Here is a 26,709-nt window from a genome sequence, read left to right as displayed (position 1 = left end):
GTTTCATCAGGATATCAAATGTTGTATTTTACTAAACAATTAAAATTCAGTTTGATTGCCATAGAAAAGGATCTAAGCCATTAACAGGTTCGATGGAGAAAAACCATGCTTTTATTCTTTCAGAAAGCACCATTGCCAAAAAATTTCAACAAGGTAACGCATGACTGCCTCTCAAGAATTATCGATACATAATTCAAAACGTTTTATTAAATTTCATATTTTATTACAATTGTTCATCAGACATTGGCAATACATAGTGATAGTATCGATTAAAACAATTTAGTCGTTATTCGCAAACGATTTACATATTATTACCGCATGAACTAACTGTACGGTCTCAATAAATTTCAAGATCAGATGATAAAATAAAACAATTTTGGCGGTATTGCTAATAATTTGCAAATCAGAGCATCACTACCTCACCACACAAAGGCTGATATTTGAAGGCTTTATTTTGGTATAAAAGCTGTGGTCTCTTCCTTAGCTAATCATAAACAGTTTAAGTTTGCAAAACTCATCATGAACTCTCTGGTGAGTACAGTTGTACGGGATATTAAAAAAATATAAATAAAAGAATTGTACAGTGATGTGTTTAAAAGTGAATGTGTGCTAAAAAAAAAAATATTTTTATATTATATATATATATATATATATATATATATATATATATATATATATATATATATATATATATATATATATATATATATATATATATATATATATATATATATATATATATATATATATATAATACATATACAACGTAACCTAGGCCATGCCTTCGAATTTCTTTCTGTAGCATCCATGAATGTTTTAGTCTTCATCTAGATGTCTTTCGAGGAAGAAACATATCAATTGCCTGGTTTACAATATATCCAAGTTTCTATATAGCCATACCATCTCAACTGACTTTGATTATCTATATTTTTATCAGATTAAAAAGGAAAGCGAACAATAATCTAGAATATAAAAGGGAACCTTTTTCATTAAATTATCTCTCACGAGTTTTGTATAGGACTATCAATACAAAATAAATATTTTAACTAACTAAATGACCATCATACTACTTTCCCGCAGGAATGGGCAAAGATAATTGAACGCCACACCACTTTGTTTATGCAAACATTCTTCACGTCCACATTCATGCATCTCTTCTCAAACTATTATATATAATAAATCTCATATCCTTCTACATATTATGTATTACAAACCAATTTTTGCTTTGCTGTATGATATAACACTGCCACAGAATATATACTCATTGTCAAGTCATCTCAAGTCATCGAAAATGCTTCATAAATTGTAAGTAATAATCGTGTGCTATTTATGGACAGGTATTCGCAACCCTTCTGTGCGTGGGAGCCTCATCCGCCCTCTACATCGGTGGGCATGATGATGGACAATATAAGGGAGAGGGTCTGGCCGAGAGCCAGGACCATGGACAGTACGACCATGGATACGGAGCAGCTTCCTACGGTGGAGCTGCTTATGGTGGAGCTGCCTATGGTGGAGCTGCCTATGGTGGAGCTGCCTATGGTGGAGCTCACTATGGCGGAGCCTACGCTGGAGGTCACGATGGTGGACCTCAATACTCCGGGCCTTACGCCCCTCTGGGACATGACGGTCAGGTCGTAGAGACCCCCGAGGTCGCCCACGTCAAGGCTGCTCACTTCGCCGCTTACGCCGAAGCAGCTGCCAGAGCCCATAGTGCTCATGGAGCTGGTGCTTATGGATCTTACGGATCTTATGGTGCTGGCGGTGCTGGTGGTGCTGGTGGTTCCCTGGCCCATGGTGGTGGTTATGGCAACGCCGGATACGGCCATGGAGGAAACTCCAACGGACTTCATGCTTATGGACCCGCTCCTCTGGGACATGACGGAAACGTGATCGATACCCCCGCTGTCGCCAATGCTAAGGCTGCCCACTACTCCGCTCTCGCTAGTGCATCTCATGGAGCCTATGGTGGTCATGGTGCCTATGGAGCCGGAGCCGGTTATGGTGGATACGGAGGATATGGATCCGGTGCTGGTTATGGCGCTCATGGAGCTTATTCCAATGGTGGTCATAGCTATCATTAAATACGAGCTATGCTCTATTCACCCACTGTGATGGCCCTGCGTTCATGTTATCTTAATAAATGAAAATCATAATATTTATATTTTATGTATATATATATAAATATATTTATCTTATTTCATACAATTTTATATTTTATTCATATAACATGATATTTATTAACATGTATATCTACCAGCCACTCTTACTTACAAAATGGAAAATTATAATTTAGCTCTTCAAATATTTTTCATATGTTTATGTACTATATTTATGTTTCTGTAAACTGTTTATTTAATTCAAATATTTTTACTTTATTTTAAATATTTATATATATTTACTGTTAAACACTTGAATTTTCTGAAAGCAAACGAAATAAATCGAAACTGAAAATATCTTTTTCATTATCATCCCTGCATAATATAATGCTACATTTTGCCTCCCTTCGCCAAACACATAAAACAAGGTTTTATTTTTATAAAGTATAGAAAGAATATCTTATTCTAAAGATTTAAAAAACAACGATTTATAAGACAAAAATATAAGTAAAGTAAAGGATGTTTCGAATACTCGTATGTACAAACGATTCCCTAATTAAAAAATTAAAGCAATGCAAGTCGATGTTGTAATGAAATGACATGATATCGAATACAGTTTCAATTCACTGTGTCTTGAAGATGCCTTAAAAGTTCATATAAAATACTACACAATAGAAAACTATTGAGGTCTATACACAATAAAATTAAAAATTTCTATTATTTTGGCATCGATGACAGTACAAAAGTTAACATTGTAACATTTACTTTCATTGATTTGGCAGTTAGTTTGTGGTTATATCTATCCATTTTAAATTTTGTTTTACATAGTAAATACCACTTTTTCTTAATCGTGAGACGGTGCTTGAAAATAACAAAGAATGTATCAAAACACGTGTCACAATAGATTTTAAGAAAAAGTGGTATATACCAAGTGAAACTTAAATTAAAAAAAACTATTCTTTAATTTCGTAAAAAAACAAATTGGTATTAATCGTACGGATAATAATAATTTCAAAAAATAATTAACAAGCATGTCAATCAAATAAAAGTGGTCAGTTTAGGAGACGGAATAATCTGCTGACATGTTTGAAGAGATGTATGAATGTGGAAGAGGCGAATAATTTTTACAAAAACAGTGGTATGGCGTTCTCTTCACTCTGCCTACTCCTTCTTGCTTTCGTAAGCGGCGTGATGGTTAGTTAGTAAGTTTACAGTTTAAAAACAATAATAATTTACTTGTTTCGGTAAATTTAACTTCCAGACAATACGGATCGACAATTGATTTAAAAATGCCAAAGTCATTAGGAGTTAAATACCAAAGTTAACGTTATTGGCATAATGAAGTTAAAACGTTTACATCTGTATTAAATCAATACCTTTGGAGGATTGAAGAGAATAAGTGTGGAATAAGAGGAAAAAGGTGTAGATATATCGCTCACTCCTATTAAAAAATGTTTTATAATATTAAAATTAATAGTAATATTCTTTGGGTTGAAGAAAGAGATCACGTAATAATGAATGTAAAAAAAATCTCCAAGCACAAGAGCTCTATTTCTTTTTTGGAGAGGCTCAGCGCAACTAAAATTATAAGATTGTTTTAAGCAGAAATCGCTCACTCCTTTCAACAACGTCATATATAAAAATTCGTCAATTTTCTGTTATATATGTTTTCGGAATGCCCAGAAAATGTACTATATCAAAGCAAAAGCGGCATATTTTTTACTTAATATTTACCCACTACAGGGCAGAAAGTGTTGTTTTTGCATTTTGACGAAAAGGTATTGCTTAGTTATTTTTTTTTAATAAACTAAATATTTTTTCAAATAGAGAAAAAATATTCAGGTTTTACCTAAAAAGATCTGTTGTACAGTAAAAAGTTCTATAAGTGACGTGATAATTATTTTAATTATATTTTTGAACTTTAAAAACGATCTCCTGAAAAATTAAGTTTTTTTATGAAAGGAGTGAGCGAAATGTGCCATAAATTATGGTATTTTTCTCTTTATTTTTGGCACTTTTGTGTAATCATATCACATTTAATAATCACATTTCTGGTGTTATCACTGCACTTTGCGTTGCAAAAAAACAAAGGTAGAACGTAGATAGAAAAATCCAATGCAAATACGTATGGTAAGAAGGTACTGCATATAAAAAATACACACGCACGCACGCATACACGCACACACACACACAATTCACAAGTGCTCCGCCCATAAAACATAGTACAACAGAGAAAAATCGAGATGGCGACGGGGCAACACGAGAATTTTGAGTTTAATTTCATGAAACGTTTTTTTAAAAAAATAATAATAAAGTAAAATGTAACATGAGAATAAAAGTAAAACTACGATATATCGTTTACTAAACTACATTATATCCGTTCTTATTTAAAAGAATTCCTTCATAGCCTTGCTTTGTGCAGAATTTTGTTAATTTGGTATTTTATGCATTTTTGAATGTAGTCAAAATGCGATCTCTCAGAAAAATGTGTGACAAAACGATGTATGATAGATGTTGGAATAGTGAAATAAGGAAGGAATGCAAAGCTTAGATAAGCAACATCGATAAAATTAAGAAACGTGTGTTGACATGTTTTGGTCATGTAGAACAAATGAGTGAGAAAAAAACGGTAAAAAAATTTTATGAGGCGAATGTTATTGGAAAATGGAGCAGAGGAAGAGAAAAGCTCGGCACGATCAGGTTTTCCAAATACTCGAAAGCGGTCAGGTTAAGAGTTGAAATGTATGAAGAGATACATGAACGTAGAAGAGGCGAAGAATGTTTGCAAAGACAGAGTGGTGTGGCTTTCTACTCTCTCTGCCTATCCCTGCAGAGAACGGCGCGATTGTAGTTAGTTGGTTTTTGTTATTTTATTTTTGTTTCTTTAACCTTTTTTTTCTTTACCCTTGGTAATGTGTCAATGGCTATTTTGATTCGACTAGCAAATAAACAATATTTTGGAATATATATTAAATTTTGTTATATTATTATAAAATGTGTCAATAATAACACAAACATATTTTGGTTTCCATTTATTTCGTTTGCTTTTTTGAAATCATAAGTGTATGATAATAAAATAACAAAAATTGAGATATGTGTTTAAAAAGATAACAAGATGTGGAAAAATATCCAGTAAATATACGTAAATATAAAATATATTGAATAAAACAAGAAATTATTTTTTATTCGATTTATTTCGTTTGCTTTTCGGGATTTTTAATAAATATAATACTTCACGGTTTAAATATATTAAAGGAAGAAGCTTAAAATATATATGTAGGTATAATACATTGAATAGTATGGTTATAATACATTTTTATATATTATAGGTTAACATTTAATAAAAATGATATATCAAGAAGTATATATTGGACCAAGGGATATTTTGGTGAGGAATATTAATTGATAAATATAATTGATTATAATTGATAAAGATAATAAAATGTGGTCTTAGGGTCATCGCAACAGTGTTTAAGGTTATTTCCATTTTAGTGGTGATAATGGGCAGCATTACCATAAGATCCATAAGCACCAGCTCCATGGGCACTATGGGCTCTGGCAGCTGCGTTGTCGTAGGCGGCGAAGTGGGCAGCCTTGACGTGGGCAACCTCGGGGGTCTCCACGACCTGACCGTCATGTCCCAGGGGGGCGTAAGGTCCAGAATATTGAGCTCCACCATCGTGACCAGCTCCATAACCAGCGCCAGATCCATAGGCTCCATGACCACCATAGCCGGCATCAGCTCCATAGGCACCATGACCTCCATAGGCTCCATGAGACGCACTAGCGAGAGCGGAGTAGTGGGCAGCCTTAGCACTGGCGACAGCGGGGGTATCGATCACGTTTCCGTCATGTCCCAGAGGAGCGGGTCCATAAGCATGAAGTCCGTTGGAGTTTCCTCCATGGCCGTATCCGGCGTTGCCATAACCACCATGGGCCAGGGAACCACCAGCGCCGCCAGCACCATAAGATCCGTAAGATCCATAAGCACCAGCTCCGTGAGCGCTATGGGCCCTAGCAGCAGCGCTGGCGTAAGCGGCGAAGTGGGCAGCCTTGACGTGGGCGACCTCGGGGGTCTCTACGACCTGACCGTCATGTCCCAGAGGGGCGTAAGGACCATTGTATTGAGGTCCACCATCGTGACCTCCAGCGGAAGCTCCACCATAGGCAGCTCCACCATAGGCAGCTCCGCCGTAGGCAGCTCCGCCGTAGGAAGCTGCTCCGTATCCATGGCCATACTGTCCATTGTCCTGGCTCTCGGCCAGACCCTCTCCTTTATACTGTCCATCATCGTGTCCACCAATGTAGTGGGCAGATGCGACTCCCACGCACAGAAGGATTGCGAATACCTGATCATAAAAATTAAAGATTCATTCCAAATTTGATATATCTTTGCATGTTTTTTTTATCGTTAATTAATACTGCCCACTTGATGTTGAAAAGAGTACAGATTATAATTTAACTGGCTCTAATAACCTACTAAGAAAATATACGCGTCCTTGGAGGTGAATTAAACCGTTTAAACAAAACAAAGAGATTAAAAAAACATTCATCTGTTTTTCGTCCAATTAGTTATTATTATGAGAAACAGTAACGTAACGGGTAAAATAGATAACATTGAATTTAAAAACACACACTTCGCTTGAATCAAATAGACCGATTTGGTGTCAAAAGGAAAAATTAAGAAGGAAGGTTTGTTAACAAGTATTTAACACTCAAAATTTGTGAATAAAATAACTGGCCAAATTATAAGTTGCATTAAAATTTAAAATCATGTGTTCAGGCGTTTCCAAGTGTGTAGAATATTTGGGTAAAAATCCTGCATACATCCAAATAAAAGGGTGTCTGCTTGATAAAAGCTTTATCAATGCAATAATTAAAATAAAACAAACAAATAAAAGTAAAATAAAAAAAAATAAAAATAAAAAGTATTAACATGTTAGTATTTCGGCTACTATAGTAATACATATAGTAAATGTATCTATGAAATAAATATGTATCTATGAATGTATCTATGTATCTATGAATGTATCTATGTATCTATGAAATGAAATAAATAAATAAACAAAAAATTAAAATATAATAAAAACATAGATGGCTCTAGTGAATTTACACGCACATCCCTTGAGATCAATGATAAGTGTAAGAGTTCCAAAAATTGGAGTAGTGTAGTTGTCAATCATAGGTAGAATGGTGAATGTGATGTGTGTAAAGTGATCATTTAACCAGCTTAAGACAGGTCGCAACCTCTATCTTTATTGAGAGGTCAAAAAGCAGGGATTGTTAATAAAACTAAATGACTTTATTTTTTGACATCTCAATATTGATGAAGGAAATTGTAGAAGTCTGGGCTTACGACCGTCATAGGCCGATTTATGTTATCACTTTACACACGTGTAACATTCACCAATTCTACCCATGATTGACAACCATACTTTTTAAATTCTTGGGACTTCTATGTAGATATATCACTTCTAGTTGTCAAAAAGTAATGTAAAAATAACTGCTAATTGGAAATAATCCAGATTTGTGAACAAGTATTTGGACACACTCAAAGTGTACTGAATTAAATGAATGTAAAATTTTTGTCAGCCCAAGCTTTTAAAACTCAGAATATAATTTAAGACACTTTTTGAACATAATTTATCGCATGTACGCATCCACTTTTAAACATGTCGCTCACTCCTTTCAAGAACGTATAAATCAAAAATAGTCCATTTTCAGTTGTGCATGTTTTCGGAATGCCCATAAAATGTACCACGTCCCAGCAAAAGAGGCATATTTTTAACTTAATATTTACCCGCTACAGGGCAAAAAGTGTTGTTTTGCATTTTGAAGAAAAGGTATTGTTAAATTATTTTTTTTAAATATGCTTAATATTTTTCAAATGGAGAAAAAACCTTCAGGTTTTACCTGAAAACATCTGTTGCACAGTAAAAAGTTCAATAAGTGACTTGATATTTATTTTTAATACATTGTATTATATTTTTAAACTTTAAAAACGTTCTACTGAAAAATCGAGTTTTTTGATTTATGACGTTCTTGAAAGGAGTGAGCGATTTATTATTTTTAAGTATTGGAAACCAAACAAAGCTCACCAGAGAGTTCATGATGAGCCTTTTCCGAACTGAAAACTGCTTGTGATGTGATAGAAAAGACACCACTGTCTTTATACTAGAATAGAGCCTTCGAAACACAGGCTTACCGGGTGGGGTGGTGATGCTCTCGTTTGTAATGCATTATACAATAAATGCCAAAAATGCATTATATTCTAATCTGATCATGAAAATTATCGAGTTCGTGCAATAACAGAAATGAGTGCATAGAAGAAATTTGCTCGGTAGATTATCCGTCTTTGTATTGAAGTGGTCAGCGCTTTTGGCGATCATAGTTTTTTTTATGTAATTTGCATTTATTTTTTACCTTGCTCATTATATACAAGGTTTATGAATCAATTAGTGGATTTTTTACATTTTTTATATTTGTATACGACTGTTATCGGCTTGGTAAAGTGATCATTTAACCAATATGACGGTCGTAAGCCCTATTAATGCCCAGATTTTCATGTTTTTCTTCATCTATGTTGAGATATAAAAAAATAATATGGTCAATTAATTTTTCTTCCTTTATTCCTTATGTCAAAGTATATGTCTAAAGGATATTTTGCATGCACTTGACAGAAACAATAATATATGTCCTACAATCACATAATTTGATATTGTACCGAAAATCGATTATGCGTAATTTAATAATAATTAAAAAAATACAAAGTAGTGACTTCCCAACTCAGAAGCCGAAAGCTTAGACTTCCATACTTTTTCTTTAATTAATTTGGCAGTCACTTTGTGGTAAAATCTATCTGTTTTTAATAAATGTTTCACTTAGTAAATACCACTACTTCTTAAAATCAACTGTTACACGTGTTTGGATGCATTCCGCATCATTTTAATAATTTTCATACGGTGTTTGAAAATGATATGGAATGCATCGAAACACGTGTCACAGCAGATTTTATGAAATATTGGTATTTACTTGGTAAGATATTAATTTAAAAAATCCATATTATTCTTTATCTATGTTGAGATGTCAAAAAATCATGTAAAAAAAATACCTCGAAATTGGACATTCAAAGTAATATGAATCCACTGGAGGCATTTGAAATGTGGGTACATCGTAGGATGCTACGTATTCCATGTACCGATATGGTCAGCAACGAAAATGTGCCTCAAAGAGCAAGAGTAGGAAGATAGTTGCTGTGTATCAAGGTCCGGAAGGTGTCACATCTGGGGCATGTGCTAATCATAAAAGGAAAAATAGAGGGTCGACGAGGTGTGGGTAGAAGACAAATCTCCTGGCTCCAGAATATACGAGATTGAACGGGGATGAGGACCGTCGAGGCGCCACAGCGCGCTGTGTCGAGCTGCCCAAGACAAGGACAATTACTCTCAAGTTATAGTCGACGTCAAGGGGATCTGACATGACACTAACTGAAGAAGATAAATTCACTCAGTACAAAAAAAAGTGAAGAACATGAGAACCATAAACCAAGCTATTACACAAAATGACGAATCCTCTCATAGTAAAAAGACCTGTTGACGACAGTCAACAGTCCGGCTTCCCCTGAGAAGTTTTACGTGGTTTTCTCCCAGCAATCAGTAAATGCTGAGATGTTCCTGATTGGTCCAATCTAGATTATCCCTCCTGTTCCCAACACAGATTAAAATAAAACATGTTTTTAGGTAGAAGAAACAAAGATCACCTAGAACATTTTGAGTATGTCCAAATACTTGTTCACAAATTTAGATTATCTCCAATTATAGGAGTTATTTTATGTCAAAAGATGACATAAAAATAAGTTAATTTATTATTAGATTAAAACCAATATTTTTAGCTTTTCCACTTTTTTATTTGACCAGCGACCGGGTTTCGTCGTTACCGACATCATCAGACTGGATCACCAGTCTGATGATGTCGGTAACGACGAAACCCGGTCGCTGGTCAAATAAAAAAGTGGAAAAGCTAAAAATATTGGTTTTAATCTAATAATAAATTAAAAATGCAATTCCATCACGAAGTGTCAGTGGATAATATAAATCTAATAAAAATAAGTATTTGTACACACTCAAAATGTTGCAAATAATTTATTTTAAGTTGTCATCATCTCATAAGGTGAGATTAACACAAAATTGAAAAATTCACCTCGATGAAACGGATGACAACCGTCCGAGAATTCACAATTGTTCAATAACAATTTACGTTTTATTGCGATTATTAATTTAAAATTGGCAATAGATTGGAATATTTACGAGTGGATATAATATTTTGGGCTATATTCGGAAACAATATATTATTATTGCATGTAATAACTGTACGGACTCGATAAATTTCAAGATCAGATTATAAAATAATGGTATTTTGGCATTTCTCGTATGATGTATTACAAATCAAATGATTACCACCCCACCCCGCCTTGGCTGTGTTTGAAGGCTTCGTTCTGGTATAAAGGCTGTGGACTCTTCCTCAGCAGATCACAAGCAGTTTTCAGTTCAGAAAAGGCTCATACAAGGCAACCATGAACTCTCTGGTGAGTAATACCTTTTTTTACCAATAATTGAGAAATTTATTGTAAAAATGAAACATTGATGTTGTAAAAAGTGAATGTGTTAGTTTTGAAAGGAAATGATGATATCGATATGGTAAATGTAGTAAAATAAACCGATTGAAAAATAAGATTTGAACTATTTAATGAAGATAAATATAACTTTACTTCTATTCGGTAAAAAAAATCTTCTTTTTGGTATTAACTTCCTGAGTTTTAAAATAGCCAATTTAAAAGTCATTAGTAATAAAATACCGAAATAAGGTTAATGATATATTCGGCGTGGTTTAATCGTTAACTTTTCACGGTTATTCCAGTTCAGAGCATTTAATGCATACAAAAATTACCGAGTGAAGTTGAAGATAACTACATTTTATAGAAAAGTTAAACTTATCATACTTCTGGACTATACTTATGACTGGCATTTTCAATCCAATTCTCTAACTGAATTATCAAAAAAATCTTACATTAAGCTCCGTTTTAAATCGATTTCCTGAATACTTTGTACGTTTTTATAATTATCAGTATTAAGTCGTGTCAGAGTGTAACCTCTGAGCTTATGAAGGGAACCTGGAGGATTTCCTGCTTCTTGACGCATTAGCGACTGAAAATTTCAAAAAGAGCTTTTTTTGGACTTACTCTTATAATATTTTGATCAATATCTGTTGTTATTATAGTTTGTATTGATGTGATGCGACAATTTATGACCATACAATAAATAAATACTAGTCAAGTCGTTAAATTATCACTCTAATTTCACGGCGGGAATAAACCTTAAAAAAATTAATACACTTACGAAGTTTATACAAGCTAGTACGATATCGGAAAAGCAACCTTGAATGCCCAAACCATTGCTGTTATCTTAATTTTTGAACCAAATATTCCTCTTTTACTCCTTTAACACGAGACATCATTCCAATCCCTTCTAAGATCTGTAGCGTAATACTAATAACCTTTCTATCACACTAAACAATCGAATTATACGACACTGTATCCATCTCATCCAGTACTCTATGAATCATTGGTGCGAATAAGGATCATACAAATTGTTTTTTGCTTTTATTAAAGGTGCTTCATCAGTTGGGTATGTGACGTAATAAATGTTTTTTCTTTGCAGGTATTCGCAACCCTTCTGTGCGTGGGAGTCGCATCCACCTATGGCGGAGCCATCTATGGCGGAGCTGCCTATGGTGGAGCTCACTATGGTGGAGCTTACGGTGGAGCTTACGGCGGAGGTCATGATGGTGGACCTCAATACTCCGGACCTTACGCCCCTCTGGGACATGACGGTCAGGTCGTAGAGACCCCCGAGGTCGCCCACGTCAAAGCTGCCCACTTCGCCGCCTACGCCAACGCTGCCGCCAGAGCCCATAGCGCTCACGGAGCTGGTGCTTATGGATCTTACGGATCTTATGGTGTTGTCGGCGCTGGTGGTTCCCTGGCCCATGGTGGTTATGGCGACGCCGGATACGGCCATGGAGGAAACTCCAACGGACTTCACATCTATGGACCCGCCCCTCTTGGACATGACGGAAACGTAATCGATACCCCCGCTGTCGCCAGTGCTAAGGCTGCCCACTACTCCGCTGTCGCTAGCGCTTCTCACGCAGCGTATGGAGGTCATGGTGCCTATGGAGCTGGCGCCGGTTATGGTGGTCAAGGTGCCTATGGCGCCGGCGCCGGTTATGGTGGTCATGGAGCCTATGGATCCGGCGCCGGTTATGGAGCTGGTCACGATGGTGGAGCTCAATACTCCGGGCCTTACGCCCCTCTGGGACATGACGGTCAGGTCGTAAAGACCCCCGAGGTCGCCCACGTCAAGGCTGCCCACTTCGCCGCCTACGCCAACGCAGCTGCCAGAGCGCATAGTGCCCATGGCGCTGGTGCCTATGGATCTTATGGTAATGCTGCCCATTATGACCACTAAAATGGAAATGGAACCTTTAACACTGTTGCGATGACCCTACGACCACATTTTATTAAAATCAATTAAAATACCCCATTAAAATATTCCTTAGCTCAAGATGTATACTTCTAGATCTCTCATTTTTATTAAATGTACATATATCTACAATATACAATAATGTATTATAACCAAACATTTCCATGTATTATACGTATATATTTTCAACTTCTTCCTATAATTTATTTTAACCGTGAAGTATTTATTATATTTATTCAAAATCCCGAAAAGCAAACGAAATAAATCGAATAAAAAATATTTTCTTGTTTTATTTAATATATGTATCAATAATTAGCAATTACATTATTCGAATTAAGTCGCTCGTTATAAATGTCAACACAGAAAAGACTTGTCAAAATGGCGGCACAATAAAAGTTCAAATGCATAAACAATCACAAAATAAAAAAAAATACAGGGATAAACAGTGGAGAAGGTTGGCAGTAGAAGTGGAAAGTATTTCCGTGCCCATAGACGAATGTGTGTAAAATCGTATGACACAATCAAAAATGAAGATACGAAAAAGGAATGTAAGGTTGAACTAGGGATAATTGAAAAGATTCAGAAAAAATCTTTAAGGTGGTATGGACACGTGGAGAGAATGGATACCGAGAGAATGACTAAGAAAGTTTATTTGGTAAATGTAAATAGGACAGCAAAACGAGGATGCCCAAATAATACATTACAAAAACTAAAAGAAGTGAAGAGATTTTTTAACCGGAGGACATGTATGACTAGATTTAGGTATGGAAATGAAGGAGGAAGTCAGGACAGAAGAATGTGGTGCTCCATATTCTCTACCTAGCCCTACAGCGAAACGACGGCATGCACATGTATGTACGTATGGTACTTAAAATGTCCACACCTAAGCCAAAAATTGCCAAATCTTTTTCTTAGTGTGGTATAAAAATACAAATAGTTAATGCAGGATTAAGAAGCAGAGCAAAACCGAGAAAAATGTGAATTTTACACGTTTATAAAGCAATCATGTAAAACCAGCCTATAACGGGTCGTAAGCTCTGTAAATACCCATACTTCATTTTTCTTCTTCATCGTTGTTAGCTTATCAAAATGTAAAAATAAATCTCAAGTGAAAATCCCAGAATTGAAACCAAGTATTTGGTAACGCCCAAAATATTATTGATTTTATTTTTTGATTTATACATAAAATTATGCATGCACCATTTAGCTTCCTATAGGGGCAAAAAATAGAAGAAGAAGAACATGTTTTAGCAGTAGTATGGTTTAACGGTTTATTACATCCTCATGGGTTGGTCTGCAATATAAATAAAGAACGTTCGAAGTATGATATTATCTTTTATTGCTTTTTTTATCTCCTTAAAATATCGTAATAAATAACTGTTATGGAGTAAACCATATAATAATGCTTAAGGCAGCTTACTGTATACCAATTCAAAGTTAAATTTTATTATTTTTATTATTTATTAATAGAACAAGGACTAAACGAAAATAAATAAGGATTAAAAAAATGCATGTACAGTAAAACCTCGATTTAACTTAGTAATTAGAGGAGGAGTGTCCTTTAAAGCTGAAAGTCCGTTATATAGAAATGGGTTGAAAATATTTTAATTTTTTTTGAAAATGTCACTGTATTAAGACATAAATGAACAATACAAAACTCAAACACAATTATATTTATTATTTTCGGACACTCGTCGTGAAGTGACGTTGCTGTTTGATATCGACGAGTTTGCATTAGGTAATCGTGCTTTGGAAAAGGAATCAAGATGTGTTTGCACTTTTGAAGTTTGCCTTTTTTTATAATCAAATCTCTAAAATTATGAAAATGCGTATAAGAAAGTTAAACTTCGTTATCTGATGAATAGTCAATAAATGTTATTAGAGTGTCTGATAACTTTACAAAATTTTTAGTGTGTCCAAACGCATGTTCACAAATCTGGATTATTTCCAATTATAGGAGTTATTTTTAATATTTATATGAAAAATAACTCCTATAATTGGAGAAAATCCAGATTTGTGAACAAGCATTTGGACACACTCAAAATATTGTATTTAAATTAACTGATCAAATTATAATATAATATAATAATTAAAATAAAAATGAAAATTATATTTTCTGGCGTTTCTCATGTGTGTGATTATAATCCAGGATTTGGACCTCACATACTAATATAAGAGTTTCTGCTTAGTAAAAAAGCTTCTTTTCATCTCACCAATAGATGTCTGTAGTGAAGTTCTAGTGATTCAAGAACAATGTTTCAAAATTGGTTTATATATATAGAACTTCCAAGACTTGAATTTTTTGTGTGGTGGTCAATTATGGGTAGAATTGGTGAATGTTACACGTGTGTAAAGTGATCATTTAAACTAGCCTATGACGGTTGTCAGCCCCGTAAATGGCATCTATTAATATTTTTGCGCTGTGAAAATGTATATATAAATCGATATAATAAATAAAATCAATAACTCTTTCAATTCATATGCTCAAACCATCTTAACACACCTTTCTTAATTTTATCGATATAGCTACCTACCCATTAGATGTTTCCGTCATAGACTTAACATGAAATTAGACTGCATATTTGTAACACTGTAATTTATTTCTTTGTACACATACTATACTTGCAGTTCTAAACTTTTTTATAAACCTAATAAATAACAAGAAGGTAATAAAATTCAAGAACGGATTAAAAGTTATCTCCTTTTGGCATTTCTCGAATCGTTATACTGTAGAATATTACTACCCCACCCCTTGAAGGTCATGTTTGGAGGCTTCATTCTGGTATAAAGGCAGTGAGTAGTTCCCTAGTAGGTCACAAGCAGTTTTCAACTCTGAAAAGGCTTTTACGAGATCACCATGAACGCTCTGGTAAGTTCAAAAGTTTCCAAAAATTCAGAGAATCAGAACAGTGACGTATTTAATATATTATTATATTAAAACCAATACTTTTAGCTTTTCCACTTTATTTTTATTTGACCAGCGACCGGGTTTCGTTGTTACCGACATCATCAGACTGGTAATCGACATCATCCACCAGTCTGATGATGTCGGTAACTACGAAACCCGGTCGCTGGTCAAATAAAAATAAAGTGGAAAAGCTAAAAATATTGGTTTTAATCTAATAATATATTAAAAATGCAATTCCATCACGAAATGTCAGTGAATAATATAAATCTATTAAAAAGTGACGTATTTGAAAGTATGTACATTTGTGTGATTTTTGTAAACAAAAAATCCTTACGATTTTTTTAATTGCGTGATTTATTTAGAAATTGTTTCATTAAAATAACGTTTAGATGTACAAAAGATTCAAGTAAAAATATTTTAAGTGAATTGAATATTAACCTCCAAGGATAACTTCGATGTATTTATGTATTGAAGTGATACATGGAGATGTCAAATTAAAGATGATAGGAAAAGAAAATGCAGTTGAAATGGAATCATTTTAATAAATATGCGGAAAATAAGGTAGACTTCTGAATGGTGAACTGAGGAAAGAATGCAAGACTGAAATAAACAGTAGCGATAAAATTACGAAGGGTGCGTTAAAATAATTTGAACGTGTGGAACAAATGAGTGATAATAAAACTGTAAAAATACGAGGCAAATGTAGTGGGTCAAAAGTTGGAGTAATCTGCAGGCATATATGAAGAGATGCATGATATGATATGCAAATAATGCTTTCAAAGACGGAGTTGTGTGGAGTTATAGCCTTTCTGCCTGCTCGGCTGTCCAAACTCAAAACACAGTAAGGGACATTTTTTGTGGCACGTTTTGCATTTTTGGACTAAGTACATTCTACTTAGTCCGAAAATGCAAAAAAAACATATTACAAAAAAATGTCCCTTACTGTGTTTTAAGTTTGGACAGCCGTACTCCTGTAGTAAAGTTTTGTGACGGTTCGCTAGTAAGGGTTAATTAAATTATGAATATAAAATGCATTGCTCCATTCTGCATTGGTCCGTATTTCTTATAAAGCATGATAAAAAATAATGTTTTGAAAAAATGTTCATTGCGTTGGAAACGATAAATACTTGTACTAGTACTTACATAAACACAATGAACATTTTTATACCCTTACTCTGAGAAGAATGATAAAATCATTAATGTATGACTTTTAATATTAATATTTTAAGATAATACTATAAGTTTTAATCAACAGGTATTCGCAACCCTTCTGTGCGTGGGAGTCGCATCTGCCCACTACATCGGTGGACACGATGATGGACAATATAAGGGAGAGGGTCTGGCCGAGAGCCAGGACTATGGACAGTACGACCATGGATATGGAGCTGGAGGACTCGGTGGAGCTCACTATGGCGGAGCTGGCTATGCTGGAGCTGGCTATGGTGGAGCTCACTACGCTGGAGCTTATGCTCATGGACCCGCCCCTCTGGGACCTGACGGTCAGGTCGTAGATACCGCTGAGGTCGCCCACGTCAAGGCTGCCCACTTTGCCGCCCACGCCAATGCAGCTGCTAGAGCCCACAGCACGCATGGAGCTGGTGCCTATGGATCTTATGGATCTTATGGTAATATTGCTGCTGGTGGTTCCCTGGCCCATGGTGGTTATGGCAACGCTGGATTTGCCCATGGAGGATACTCCAACGGACTTCACATTTATGGACCCGCTCCTCTGGGACATGACGGAAACGTGATCGACACCCCCGCTGTTGCCCAAGCCAAGGTTGCCCACCACGCCGCTTACGCCAACGCCGCTCATGGCGCCCATGGTGTCAACTACGCAGCCGGAGGAGCTTACGCTTATGGCGCTTCAGGCGCTTATGGAGGTTTTGGCGCCCATGGTGCCAAATATTATCATTAAAAATTGACCAAGCTATGCCAAGCGTTTTGATCATCCTGTGTCCATGGATTTTTATCGAAATTACAACACTGTATAAATATCTTATTGTTGTTTCTCTTAACATATTTCTTTATTTTTCATATTTATTTTCTTCTTTTTCATTTTGTCCTTTCCGCGCCTTATGGTGCATAGGGCACTGACGCAGTGTTATCTTGTTCGTTACTTACATGAAGGCAAGGCGTACCTTCATATTAAATTTAAATCTTAAATTATTAGGTTATTTCAATATGTTGATGAACGAAATACTATGTTGGTTTAACATCCGACGTCCATAAAATCAACAAAAATACATAAAAAAAAACTAATTATTTACAACATTTTGAGTGTGTCCAAATACTTTTTCACAAAATCTGGATTATCTCCAATTTCAGGACTTCCATATTCTTCTTCATATTTAATGAGATGTCAAAAAGTAATATAAAAGTAATTATTGTTTTATTCAAATATTCTTCATAGAATTTGTAAAAATTTACTAATAGAATCTTCGCATGAGAATTTAATTGAAATGCAGTATTTTATATACAACAGTATGAAATATTAAAAAAAAGCTTTAATATTTAATACGGCACTGGAGGTAATGGCGAAAAAACTGAAGTAAGGAAATATACAATATTTACTTACACATTATTCATTTTTACTTCACGTATTTGTCCGCCTCCGTAGTGTAATGGTCAGCACGCACGCCTGCCGTTCTGGAGGTCCCGGGTTCGATTCCCAAGGGGGGTAAAATAAATATAAGTGATTTTTTCACTGTCATATTTTTTCAATATTACCCTGGACTGGTACCTGAAGCGGAGGGCTGATCACCTTTCCTTCAAGTGTAAACGATCAAGATAACACTGCGTTTATATGACGCAGTGCCCTATGCACCATTGGGTGCGGATAAGGGTTTTATTATTATTATAGAAAAAAATATGTCCATTGGCGGTATAATAACAACCAAGATATAATAGAAAATAGACATAATATAAAATAAAACACTGAGAACGTTAGGGTGGTGACTGACCGGAGCCATTTCGTCGTAACGTAACACGTTACGATGCGAGCATTCAGGCAGTCAGTACAGCGAGCGGAGCGCTCCATCCACAGTTTCCGTTGCTCGCCGCGAGCGACGTTACGACGTTACGTTACGACGAAATGCTCCGGTCAGTCACCACCCTTAAGGAATTCTTCAAACCCTTATCCGCACCCCAATGGTGCATAGGGCACTGCATTATATAAACGCAGTGTTATCTTGATCGTTAACACACGAAGGAATGGTGATCGGCCCTCCGCTTCAGGTACCAGTCCTGGGTAATATTGAATGAATATTAGAGTGAAAAAATCACTTACAATTATTTGACCCCCCCTGGGAATCGAACCCGGGACCTCCAGAACGGTAGCCGAGCGTGCTGACCGTTAATTTTATTCCTTTTGTACGGAGGCGGACAAAAGGAATAAAATTTATTATTCAACACAGTTATTCACTTATTATAATTACAAGAAAGCAAAGATATTACTTTGCTAAGGGAAAGGCAAAATAATATAAACATTAATATGTTTCATATTATTTTTTGACATCTCATCAAAGATGAAGAAGAATATGGAAGTCTGGGCATTTACGGGGCTTTTGACATGTCAAAAAATAATATGAAAATAACTTTTGTAATTGGAGATAATCCAGATTTTGTGAACAAGTATTTGGACATACTCAAAATGTTGAAAATTAATTAGTTTCATTATTTGTGAAACTTCTGGAATCCAGACTGACAATGCGTCGAAACCAGGTTGCGGGATTCTATGGACAAGTGAAGCATAGGAAACAAGTTCATCCAAAGTTGTAGGTCTTACAAGCTGAGGACGAGGGTAGCTGACTCCCACAGCCTACAAAGACGATAATTTGGGATGGAGCCTGGAAGAGGAAGGAAAGATTGAAACGAAGCTATTAGACTTCAGTACGAGAAAGTGATACATGGTATTTTTTTAGATTGAAACTGAAGCAAATATCGCTCACTCCTTTTAACAACGTCACATATCAAAAAACTTGATTTTTCAGGATATCGTTTTTAAAGTTTAAAAATATAATAAAATGTTTTAAAAATAAATATCCAGCCACTTCTTTTTAGATCTTTTTAGGTAAAACCTAAATGTTTTTCTCCATTTGAAAAATATTAAGTATATTTAAAAAAATAATAATTAAACAATACCTTTTCTTCAAAATGCAAAAACAAAACGTTCTGTCCTGTAGCGGGTAAAAATTAAGTTAAAAATATGCCGCTTTTGCTTTGATAAAGTTCATTTTTTGGGAATTCCGAAAACATGCACAACGGAAAATTGACGATTTTTGATATATGACGTTGTAGAAAGGAGTGACCGATATATTTACTGCACTGTGGACAAGGCAAAAGCATTTTTTTTTATATGTTCTCAAATAGACCTTTATAGAGTGAGTTGCATTTTATAAAAAAACAATACAATAATCTTAGATGGTATATCCAATGCATCGATGAGGTGAAGCGATAATTTTAGCAAATTGTAGTTTAAAAAAATAACCTATATATTAAAAATCGTGCACTGCCAAGGCCAGTTGATTGAAAAATATACAGATACGTATATTTTCAATTAACTGGCGTATAAATGATCATACATATATTTATAGAACTTCCAAGAATTTGAGTAGTGTGGTATGTTTGATTTCCAATACCTGTGAAAATAATATATGTTGAGTGTGTTCAAATATTTGTTCACAAATCTGGATTATCTCCAATTAGGAGTTATTTTTTACATTATTTTTTTGAGAACTAGAAGTTATATTTCAAGAAGTACCTAGAATTTAAATACTGTGGTTGTCAATCGTGGGTAGAATCGGTGAATTTTACACTTGTGTAAAGTGATCACTTAAACCAGCCTTTGACGGTCGTTGGCCCCGTAAATGCCCAGACTTCCATATTCTTCTTCATCTATGTTAAGATGTCAAAAAATGATGTAATTTAGTTTAATTAACTATCCCTACTTTTTGACATCTCAATAAAGATAGAGGTTACGACCTGTCTTGGGCCGGTTAAATGATCACTGATGTCAAAAAATAACATGAACTTTACGTTCACTTGAGCAAATGTAAAAAGAGAAGTTTATTGCATCACGATGGGTTGGCCGATAAAACCTGCACAATTTAATTTTTTGCTTCACAATTTTTTGCTCCTGTAAAAAGAAACTGTTATAAATTATTACTGTAGGTACCTCCTTCACATACAGGTCGGTAATTGTATCCTTACTTTTAATATTTGGTATAATTATATTTATTAATTATATATAAAAATAATAACAACACGAAACTACTATTACCGTTTATATTTTCACACAGTATTTTTTTCAATTTAAAATTTAAAAAAAAATCAACGTTACTTAACTAACCAACTAACCATCACGCCACTTTCCGCAAGGGTAGGCACAGAAAATATAGCATGCCTCACCACTTTGTCTCTGTAATCATTCTTTGCCTCTTCAGCATTCATGCATCTTCTCGTTTGTACCCACCCATTATTTTGACCCCTGACTCCAGACCCGGCAAGATCAAGTACATATCGCGCACTCCTTTCAAGAACGTCATAAATCAAAAATCGTCAATTTTCAGTTGTGCATGTTTTCGGAATGCCCAGAAAATTTTCTATATCCCAGCAAAAGAGGCATATTTTTAACTTAATATTTACCCGCTACAGGGCAGAAAGGGTTGTTTTTGCACTTCGAAGAAAAGGTATTTTTTAATTATTTTTTTAACATACTAAATAATTTTCAAATGGAGAAAAAACCTTCAGGTTTTAGTGAAAAAGATCTGTTGCACAGTAAAAAGTTCATTAAATGGAATGATACAATAATTAACGAAAACACTTTTTTACCATTTGAGTAAAAAACTCAAGTGGTAAAAAACCAGTGTTTTCTTTAATCATTGTAACATGTCTTACCACAAAGTTAATGCCGAAACAATAAATAAAATGGAATGATATTTATTTTTAATACATTGTATTATATTTTTAAACTTTAAAAACGTTCTCCTGAAAAATCAAATTTTTCGATTTATGACGTTCTTGAAAAGATTGAGCGATATGTCAAGTATATGACATATGTACCTGATCATGCCAAGATTTCTTCGATTTTCCTCTGCTTCTTTTTCCAACTACATTCGCCTCATAAATTTGTTTTGCCGTTCTTTCCTCGCTCATTCGTTCCACATGTCCAAACCATCTCAACACACCTTTCTTAATTTATCGATAATGCTTATCTCAGCCTTGCATTATTTCCTTATTTCACAATTCGAATATCTATCTTATACCATTTTGCCTCTTTCTCTGCTTTCTTTGCACTTTTTCTTCTTCTCTATACGTTTTATATTTTTCTCTTTCATGTAACGAAATGTGCCTAATTGACGTGACGTATCCTTTAAATTTCCCTCTGAATTTTCGTTTAATTATCGATTACCGTTACTTAAAAAGTTTCACTTTGATAAAAAAGTCAACTTACAAAAAATGAAAAGAAAATGGAAAAATCGAAAATGAAAGGAAAATTAAAGAAATGTGAAAGAAAAGAAAAAAACTTAATAAAATTAAACAACTTTGTTTTAATCACTTTTTTATTATAAGTACACTTTGACCTACCGGTGTCGAAAGAACCTTGTCATCATCGGGGTTTATTAAATTCTAAAACGTTAAAAACATTAAAATATTCATTACTAATTACATTCCCTTACGAAAAACAAAATCCTAAATGTTATTTAATAATAAAAAAGTGGTTAAAGCAAAGTTGTTTAATTTTATAAAGTTCAAAAATGTCCCAAAAAGTACCTGCGAAAAACATTCAGAAAAGAAAAAAACTGAAGAAAAAAATAGGAGTCAATGAAAGAAAATTAAAAAAAAAACATGCAAAATTAAATAAGTACAGCAGAAAAAAGAACCCGAGAGTAAAAAATAAATTGATTACAATAAAAAAATATGAGCATCTCATGATAAATAAATAAATATAATTTTAAAATTAATGATCAACAATATGCAATTAAAAAATTTCCCATGGTTATCAATTTTAATTTATTACGGGAATGAGTCATATTTGCGAGTAAATAACCGACTCGCAATTCGGAACCGATCTCTATATTATAATGTGTGTCTTGTAAATCACAAGAAGGCAATCAATTTCAAGATCAGACTAGAAAATGGTCTCATTTGGGCATTCCTAGTATTACAGCAGAGAGGAACATTACTACCCTACCCCCACCAAGGTCACGCTTTGAAGGCTCTGTTACGGTATAAATGCAGCGAGCAGTCCCCTAGCTGATCACAAGCAGTTTTCAACTCTGAAAAGGCAGTCACACAAGACAGTCATGAACGCTCTGGTGAGTAGTCGTTCCTTAAAGAAAAACAGTTTCATCGGTAATTAGTATCTATCCGTTTTTAATGTAAATTTTACTTCGTAAATATGTTTATTCGGTGCTTGAAAATGATGCAGAATGCATCGGAATGCTCCCTTCCTCACACACACACACACACACACACACACACACACACACACACACACACACACACTCACACTCTTTTTTATTTTATTTTATATCTCTTTATTTTTTTGATCGTTATTAAAACATAAATATGTAATTGTGTAATTGGATTTTTTATTTATTAATGTAACTATTTTTTATTATATATTCTTACTAAATTAATACAATTCCCAAATAAATAAAAATAATAAATAAATAAAAGAAATACGCTTCAAAATAGATTTTAAGAAGTAGTGGTATTTACCAAGTAAAATTTAATTTAAATTTAATTGAAAAACGTTACCTAAAGAAATGTGTTTGTGTAATTTTTTTTTATTATAATTTATAAATGAAATTATTCAAAGCCATTGAAACTACAAATTTCATATCTTTAAAATTTCATAAGTTGAGACACCCATAAAACTGATTTGCAATATATAAATCCTACAAACATTATATCTATTCTGTTTTTTTTAATGTCACCCTTTTAGACCAATTTTCTTCAAAAAAATATTAATTGATAAATACTTGTTTACTTCAATATTTCTTACAAATGTTATATTCTTTCTGAACCTGAATTCTAGAATTGCGGGCATAATTTCTTTTAAACTATGAAATTTTGTATAAATTGTTATTATTATTTTCTTTTATTTTTGTTTGTAAATAAAAATTATACTTGACACTAGCAGAAACATCCTTTTATTAGGTGACTGCCAAATAAATAATTTAAAAAAAAACATGTATTTCGATGAATTATAGTTGAGACGCCTTTAGTTTTTAAATCGTTTGTGTAATACATATATAAAACCATATCCGCTCCCTAGGTGAAGCATATGGAGTCCACAAACTGTCTCCAGGCTTTTCTGTCGGCTGCCAGCTCCAAATAATACATAAACATATAAAAATGTCTTTTGTATACTATTAAAAAAAATTCACCTCTTTCAGACTAATTTTCTTTCACAAAGTTAAAAAAATATATTACTCGCTAAATAATACAAATATTTCTTGAAATCCTTTGTAGCGCGTATTTCGGTGGATTCAGCATTATTATCAAACACCGTTTTATTATTTTATACACCGTACACATACGTTGTTTGAAAGTGCTGCGGAATGCATCGAAACACGTGTCATAATAGATTTTAAGAAAATGTGGTATTTAAAAAGAAAAATTAATAGATATGAGCACAAAATGATTGCTGAGTTAATTAATGTAATAAAATAAAATGTATACTGGTACGTTAAAATGCTTATTCCATATTTAATGTATTTAGTTCTATCTACGTTTTACAAGGTTTAGTTTCCAAGCATAAAAAAGTAATATGGCATATTAAAATTTAATTTAATTTAATTTTTTAAATACGAAATAATGACTTTATTAGCCGCAGTTCTAAAATTAACATGATAATTACAACAAAAAATACTATTCAATCAGAAATTTAAGAGTAATATTTCAATATGTAATGGATTCTGCATTTTTGTATTTTAGTTAAATAAATTTGTGAAAAAATGACATTCCTTTTTATTTAAGTGCAAATATTAAATTAAATTTAATGTACACATAGAGTGGGTAAACTTATAATTTGAAAAATATGCATTGCTGTCAAATATTACAAACTCGTTTTGTTTCCAGGTATTCGCAACCCTTCTGTGCGTGGGAGTCGCATCTGCCCACTACATCGGTGGACACGATGATGGACAGTGGAGGGGAGAGGGTCTGGCCGAGAGCCAGGATTATGGACAGTACGACCATGGCGTAGGTGGATATGGCGGAGCTTACTATGGTGGAGCTGGCTACGCTGGAGCTGGCTATGGTGGAGCTCACTACGCTGGAGCTTATGCTCATGGACCCGCCCCTCTCGGACCTGACGGTCAGGTGGTAGACACCGCTGAGGTCGCCCATGCCAAGGCTGCCCACTTTGCCGCTGTTGCCAGCGCTTCCCATGGAGCTGGCGCCCATGGAGCTTACGGAGCTTATGGAGCTTATGCTCCCCTCGCCTACGCCGGTAACTTGGCCCATGGTGGTTATGGCAGCGCTGGATACGGCCATGGAGGATACTCCAACGGTCTTCACATCTACGGACCCGCTCCTCTGGGACATGACGGAAACGTGATCGACACCCCCGCTGTTGCCCAAGCTAAGGTTGCCCACCACGCCGCTTACGCCAACGCCGCTCATGGCGCCCACGGAGTCAACCACGCTGTCGGTGGAGTCGCTGCCTATGGTGGAGTGTATGGCGCCCCTGCAGTCTATGGTGCCCATGGTGGTTATGGCTATGGAGCCTACGCTCATGGAGCCGCTCCCCTGGGACCTGACGGTCAGGTGGTAGACACCGCTGAAGTCGCCCACGCAAAGGCTGCCCACTTCGCCGCCAAGGCTCATGCCGCCCATGGTGCCTACGGATCCCACTACTACCATTAAATCCTGGATTTAAGGAAGACCCCCCACTGTGATGACCCAACGTTTATGTTATTGTAGTTGTAAATCCCATGTAAATATCCATTTATTGCTTTATTATAATTCTGTATATATATATATATATATATATATATATATATATTGTAATATACAAAACTTTTCTGTACCTTTTACAGTCTATATCATGCTGCAACCGCTGTTGGATTTGCTTCTCATATGTTTCCAGTTATTTTTTTTTCTTGTATTTATTTTAAAAGTCCAACACCATAGCAAATGAATGAAATAAAATGAACAAAAAATAAATAAAAATATTTGTTTTATTATTTGATATACCATATAAAATTTAAAAAAAAAAACACTCAATTTATTTGTTGCTTCGGCATTAACTTTGTGGTAAGACATGTTAATATTATTAATTAAAACACTTGTTTTTTTTTACTTGAGTTTATTTATGGCTACTGTTTTCGGAAGCTAAGCTTCCATCTTCAGGTCTAAATAATAACTAAAACATTTTAAATAAGAACCAATAAATAAGTAGAGGGGTAAGTTAAGGGAAGGGGTTTGTCAAGGGGGCGGAGTTTGAAAATAAAAGAAAAATGTAAAGTAAATGTGAAGAATTTAGAAAAAAAAACCTGAAGCTCCATCTTTACGTCTAAATAATAAAAAAACCTAAATTCTAATAATAAATTAATAAAAAATATTTTTTTTCAAAATACTTAACCTTTACTTTACATTTTTCCTTTATTTTCAAACTCCGCCCCCTAGACAAACACTATCTTACCTTAAATTACCCTTCTCCTTATTTATAGTTTTTATTTATTATGTTTTAGTTATTATTTAGACCTGAAGATGGAAGCTTAGCTTCCGAATCTAGAAGTCATAAATAAACACAAGTGATCAAAAAACGTGTGTTTTATTTAATAACGAAACACTCGTCGTAAAATATTTTAACACCCATAGAAAAATGATTTTGGTACACAACCTAACTATCTCCAAACGTTTGTACATAGTAATAACTGAAAATAAGAAGCAGTAAGTACATTATGAAATCAGTACCTCGCAATTCAGAAGAACCATTACTGATATCCTCTTCGTTTACAAAATAATTAATAACATCTTCCATTTTGACATCTCAATATAGATGAAGAAGAATATGGAAGTCCGGGTATTTACAAGGCTGATGACAGGTCAGAGGCTAGTTTAAGTGATCATATTATACTTGTGTTATATTAACCATCCAACCACAATAACTACAGAACTCATGTTTTTAGAACTCCTGTAAGAGACT

The 26,709-nt window shown here is 34.4% G+C and overlaps 5 protein-coding genes across 5 annotated transcripts; 4 read left to right on the top strand and 1 right to left on the bottom strand.

Moving 5' to 3' along the window:
* The first annotated feature begins 499 nt into the window (after positions 1-499).
* LOC148309697 (uncharacterized) lies at positions 500-2,205 on the top strand. Its single transcript, XM_088259773.1, has 2 exons — positions 500-531; positions 1,338-2,205. The coding sequence occupies exons 1-2, from the start codon at positions 520-522 to the stop codon at positions 2,079-2,081; spliced, it is 756 nt and encodes a 251-aa protein (XP_088115899.1). The 5' UTR covers positions 500-519; the 3' UTR covers positions 2,082-2,205.
* Positions 2,206-5,277: 3,072 nt separating this feature from the next.
* On the bottom strand, positions 5,278-8,305 carry LOC148309696 (uncharacterized). The gene is made up of 2 exons (XM_088259766.1): positions 8,195-8,305; positions 5,278-6,445 (listed from the first exon to the last, which is right to left on the bottom strand). The coding sequence occupies exons 1-2, from the start codon at positions 8,204-8,206 to the stop codon at positions 5,585-5,587; spliced, it is 873 nt and encodes a 290-aa protein (XP_088115892.1). The 5' UTR covers positions 8,207-8,305; the 3' UTR covers positions 5,278-5,584.
* Positions 8,306-10,639: 2,334 nt separating this feature from the next.
* LOC148309695 (uncharacterized) lies at positions 10,640-12,670 on the top strand. The gene is made up of 2 exons (XM_088259767.1): positions 10,640-10,680; positions 11,813-12,670. The coding sequence occupies exons 1-2, from the start codon at positions 10,669-10,671 to the stop codon at positions 12,620-12,622; spliced, it is 822 nt and encodes a 273-aa protein (XP_088115893.1). The 5' UTR covers positions 10,640-10,668; the 3' UTR covers positions 12,623-12,670.
* A 2,805-nt stretch (positions 12,671-15,475) lies between these two features.
* On the top strand, positions 15,476-17,539 carry LOC148309694 (uncharacterized). The gene is made up of 2 exons (XM_088259777.1): positions 15,476-15,506; positions 16,801-17,539. The coding sequence occupies exons 1-2, from the start codon at positions 15,495-15,497 to the stop codon at positions 17,461-17,463; spliced, it is 675 nt and encodes a 224-aa protein (XP_088115903.1). The 5' UTR covers positions 15,476-15,494; the 3' UTR covers positions 17,464-17,539.
* Positions 17,540-22,824: 5,285 nt separating this feature from the next.
* Positions 22,825-25,724, top strand: LOC148309693 (uncharacterized). Its single transcript, XM_088259768.1, has 2 exons — positions 22,825-22,864; positions 24,636-25,724. Exons 1-2 carry the CDS (start codon positions 22,853-22,855, stop codon positions 25,422-25,424), a joined length of 801 nt encoding a protein of 266 aa, XP_088115894.1. The 5' UTR covers positions 22,825-22,852; the 3' UTR covers positions 25,425-25,724.
* Positions 25,725-26,709: the final 985 nt, after the last annotated feature.

Source organism: Brachycentrus maculatus, unplaced genomic scaffold, assembly GCF_059751285.1.
Source record: "Brachycentrus maculatus isolate JH-2025_06_01 unplaced genomic scaffold, ASM5975128v1 h1tg000119l, whole genome shotgun sequence".
In the NCBI taxonomy this organism is placed as follows: Eukaryota; Metazoa; Arthropoda; class Insecta; order Trichoptera; family Brachycentridae; genus Brachycentrus; species Brachycentrus maculatus.
Note: the sequence above shows the minus strand (reverse complement) of the source record. Positions and strands in the feature narration are given on the sequence as shown.